Raw genomic sequence first — 4,281 nt, 5'->3', positions numbered from 1 at the left:
CGCTCTCTCTCCGTTTCTTCCCCTTATATCTCCCTCTCTCTCCCCGCCCTCTCTTTCCCTGTCTGTCTGTCTGTGTGTCTGTCTGTCCACGTGTCTCACACCTGCCAGCTTAACTGATACTGACACTGATACTGTCGCTCTCTCTTCCGCTCTCTCTCCGTTTCTCCCCCTTATATCTCCCTCTCTCTCTCCGCCCTCTCTTTCCCTGTCTGTCTGTCTGTGTGACCACGTGTCTCACACCTGCCAGCTTAACTGATACTGACACTGATACTGTCGCTCTCTCTTCCGCTCTCTCTCCGTTTCTCCCCCTTATATCTCCCTCTCTCTCTCTCCGCCCTCTCTTTCCTGTCTGTCTGTCTGTGTGACCACGTGTCTCACACCTGCCAGCTTAACTGATACTGACACTGATACTGTCGCTCTCTCTTCCGCTCTCTCTCCGTTTCTCCCCTTATATCTCCCTCTCTCTCTCTCTCCGCCTCTCTTTCCCTGTCTGTCTGCAGTCTGTGTGTCCTTGGTTTGACCACGAGTACCTCACCTGCAGCTTAACTGATACTGATACGTGATACTGTCGCTCTCTCTTCCGCTCTCTCCGTTTCTCCCCCTTATATCTCCCTCTCTCTCTCTCCGCCCTCTCTTTCCCTGTCTGTCTGTCTGTGTGACCACGTGTCTCACACCTGCCAGCTTAACTGATACTGACACTGATACTGTCGCTCTCTCTTCCGCTCTCTCTCCGTTTCTCCCCCTTATATCTCCCTCTCTCTCTCCGCCCTCTCTTTCCCTGTCTGTCTGTCTGTGTGTCTGTGTGACCACGTGTCTCACACCTGCCAGCTTAACTGATACTGACACTGATACTGTCGCTCTCTCTTCCGCTCTCTCTCCGTTTCTCCCCCTTATATCTCCCTCCCTCTCTCTCTCCGCCCTCTCTTTCCCTGTCTGTCTGTCTGTGTGATCACGTGTCTCACACCTGCCAGCTTAACTGATACTGACACTGATACTGTCGCTCTCTCTTCCGCTCTCTCTCCGTTTCTCCCCCTTATATCTCCCTCTCTCTCTCTCTCCGCCCTCTCTTTCCCTGTCTGTGTGTCTGTGTGACCACGTGTCTCACACCTGCCAGCTTAACTGATACTGACACTGATACTGTCGCTCTCTCTTCCGCTCTCTCTCCGTTTCTCCCCCTTATATCTCCCTCAGCTTCCCCGTGACATGCAGGAGGCGTGGCCACACGAAGAAGGAGTGGGGGAGGGGGAGGGGTCCCCGTGCAGGGGAAGGTCAAGGTCAGGGTCAAAGCTGAAGATGTCCACGGTCTCGTACTGTGGTGGCGCCCGGCCTGTGGCGGCGGATGACCAGTTCCTGTTGTTGATGTTGCCCCTGCGGGGAGAGGAGGGTGGGGAGGGGGAGGGGGAGGAGGAGGAGGCGGGGCTGGTGGGGATGTCGGACTTGTTCCGGTACTGGTAGCTGCTGTCGTAGCGCTGGTCAGAGGTCTCGCTGGAGGAGGCTGCCCAACACAGCGTCATCATCATCATCATCAGCATCATCATCACCATCCTCTTCCTCCTCCTCCTCCTCATCAACATTGTCGTCATCATCATCATTACCAACCTCCTCCTCATCATCATCATCTTTGTGAGCACCACCACCACAACCATCATCATCATCATCATCACCGTCTTCATCCTCCTTATCACCATCCTCTTCATTATCATCCTCCTCCTCCCCCTCCTCCTCCTCCTCATCCTGTTCATCACCACCATCCTCCTCATTATCATCATCATCATCCTCTTCATCCTCATCAACGTCCTCATTATCATCACCATCCTCCTCCCCCATCATCATCCTCATCGTCACATGCTAACGTCGTCATCTTCCTTGTTTGTAACCCGCGTGAAGTTTTGTCGCCCTATTGGTCGTCGTCATCATCGATGTCAGGTTGTCACCTTTCTGATAATCATTATTGTCGGTAACGTGTTCAGTGTCATGCATGATGGTCATTACTGCGTCATCGTCAGTTCCATCGTGGACACAAGTCTTCTTCTTCTTCTTCTTCTTCTGCGTTCACTCGTATGCACACGAGTGGGCTTTTACGTGTATGACCGTTTTTACCCCGCCATGTAGGCAGCCATACTCCGTTTTCGGGGGTGTGCATGCTGGGTATGTTCTTGTTTCCATAACCCACCGAACGCTGACATGGATTACAGGATCTTTAACGTGCGTATTTGATCTTCTGCTTGCATATACACACGAAAGGGGTTCAGGCACTAGCAGGTCTGCACATATGTTGACCTGGGAGATCGGAAAAATCTCCACCCTTTACCCACCAGGCGCCGTCACCGTGATTCGAACCCGGGACCCTCAGATTGACAGTCCAACGCTTTAACCACTCGGCTATTGCGCCCATCGTGGACACAAGTCAATGACTGTCAAATTGTCATCACTCTCCTCCTTGGGATCTCTTTTTTCTGTCATCTCCTCTGACGTCAGTATGAATGAACAATCTGTTTATGAACTATCTGTTTATCCCATCACATAACTCCTGGCCACTATGACACTCGTGAGTAACCATCAACAACCATCTACCTGAAGACCTAGTCATCAGCCCCATCCACATGTAATATGCAGGTTCTGTTACAAACGTGTGTGTGTGTGTGTGTGTGTGTGTGTGTGTGTGTGTGTGTGTGTGTGTGTGTGTGTGAGAGAGAGAGAGAGAGAGAGAGAGAGAGAGAGAGTGTGTGTGTGCGTGTGCATGTGTGTGTGTATGTGTGTGTGTGTGTGTGTGTGCATGTGTGTGTGTGTGTGTGTGTGTGTGTGTGTGTGTGTGCAGTGCGTGCATGTCTAAGTATGCACAATTTTTTTCTTCTTATTGATATGCACTTGTATGTATCCTAATTTCTACTGTGTCTGTGTATGATTTTCGATTTATGTGCGTACCTTGTTATGTACTACCCCCCCCCCCGCCCCCCCCCCCCCCCGTCCCCAATATTCCTTGTGACCCCTGTAAAAAAGACATATTCTATTCTATTCTAAACAATATCTTATAAGCCCGTGTTTGTTGTGACAATCCGTTATTTGTTGTGTGTGATGTATGGGTGTAGTTTCTGTGTTTATATAGATTATACAAAGTGTAGAATCTGTGTCTATAGACTGTAAAGAGATTACAATCTGTGTCTATAGATTCAAAAGAGTGTATAAGTTTGTCTATAGATTGTAAAACATTAGGAATGTGTGTCCACAAATTGTAAAGAGTGAGATTCTGTGTCTGTGGATTGTAAAAAAAAAAAAAAAAAAAAGTGGAGAGTCTGTGTCTATAGATTGGCAAACAGGGCAAACTTTCTGTCTACAGTTCGTAAAGTGTGTAGATTCTGTGTTTATAGACTGTTAAGTGCGTAGATAATGTGACCACAGATTGCAAAAGGTGTATATTGTGTGTAAAAAAAATTTGAAAATAGTGTTTATTCTGTGTCTATGAATTGTAGTAAACAGTGTAGATTCTACATCGTTTGTCTCTAAGCCTTTTTCGCCCCTCACGGTGATTTGAATATTTGAAAATAGTGTTTATTCTGTGTCTATGGATTGTAAACAGTGTAGATTCTACATCGTTTGTCTTTAAGCCTTTTTCGCCCCTCACGGTGATTTGAATATTTGAAAATAGTGTTTATTCTGTGTCTATGGATTGTAGTAAACAGTGTAGATTCTACATCGTTTGTCTCTAGCCTTTTTCGCCCCTCACGGTGATTTGAATATTTGAAAATAGTGTTTATTCTGTGTCTATGGATTGTAAACAGTGTAGATTCTACATCGTTTGTCTCTAAGCCTTTTTCGCCCCTCACGGTGATTTGAATATTTGAAAATAGTGTTTATTCTGTGTCTATGGATTGTAGTAAACAGTGTAGATTCTACATCGTTAGTCTCCAGCCTTTTTCGCCTCTCACGGTGATTTGAATATCTGAAAATAGTGTTTATTCTGTGTCTATGGATTGTAGTAAACAGTGTAGATTCTACATCGTTAGTCTCCAGCTTTTTTCGCCCCTCACGGTGATTTGAATATCTGAAAATAGTGTTTATTCTGTGTCTATGGATTGTAGTAAACAGTGTAGATTCTACATCGTTAGTCTCCAGCTTTTTTCGCCTCTCACGGTGATTTGAATATCTGAAAATAGTGTTTATTCTGTGTCTATGGATTGTAGTAAACAGTGTAGATTCTACATCGTTAGTCTCCAGCTTTTTTCGCCCCTCACGGTGATTTGAATATTTGAAAATAGTGTTTATTCTGTGTCTATGGATTGT

The 4,281-nt window shown here is 46.4% G+C and overlaps 1 protein-coding gene across 1 annotated transcript in view; it reads right to left on the bottom strand.

The window, feature by feature from the left end:
- Window positions 1-1,187: 1,187 nt before the first annotated feature.
- Window positions 1,188-4,281, bottom strand: part of LOC143282291 (DC-STAMP domain-containing protein 2-like) — a 33,692-nt gene continuing 30,598 nt past the window's right edge. Inside the window, exons 13-14 of the mRNA XM_076587891.1 lie at window positions 1,438-1,495; window positions 1,188-1,368 (exon numbers count right to left, since the gene is read on the bottom strand). Coding sequence (XP_076444006.1) covers window positions 1,188-1,368; window positions 1,438-1,495 — 239 coding nt within the window. The remainder of the gene's footprint in view (window positions 1,369-1,437; window positions 1,496-4,281) is intronic.

The sequence above is a fragment of the Babylonia areolata genome, chromosome 5, assembly GCF_041734735.1.
Source record: "Babylonia areolata isolate BAREFJ2019XMU chromosome 5, ASM4173473v1, whole genome shotgun sequence".
Lineage (NCBI taxonomy): Eukaryota > Metazoa > Mollusca > Gastropoda > Neogastropoda > Buccinidae > Babylonia > Babylonia areolata.
This window is presented reverse-complemented; position numbering and strand designations above follow the sequence as displayed.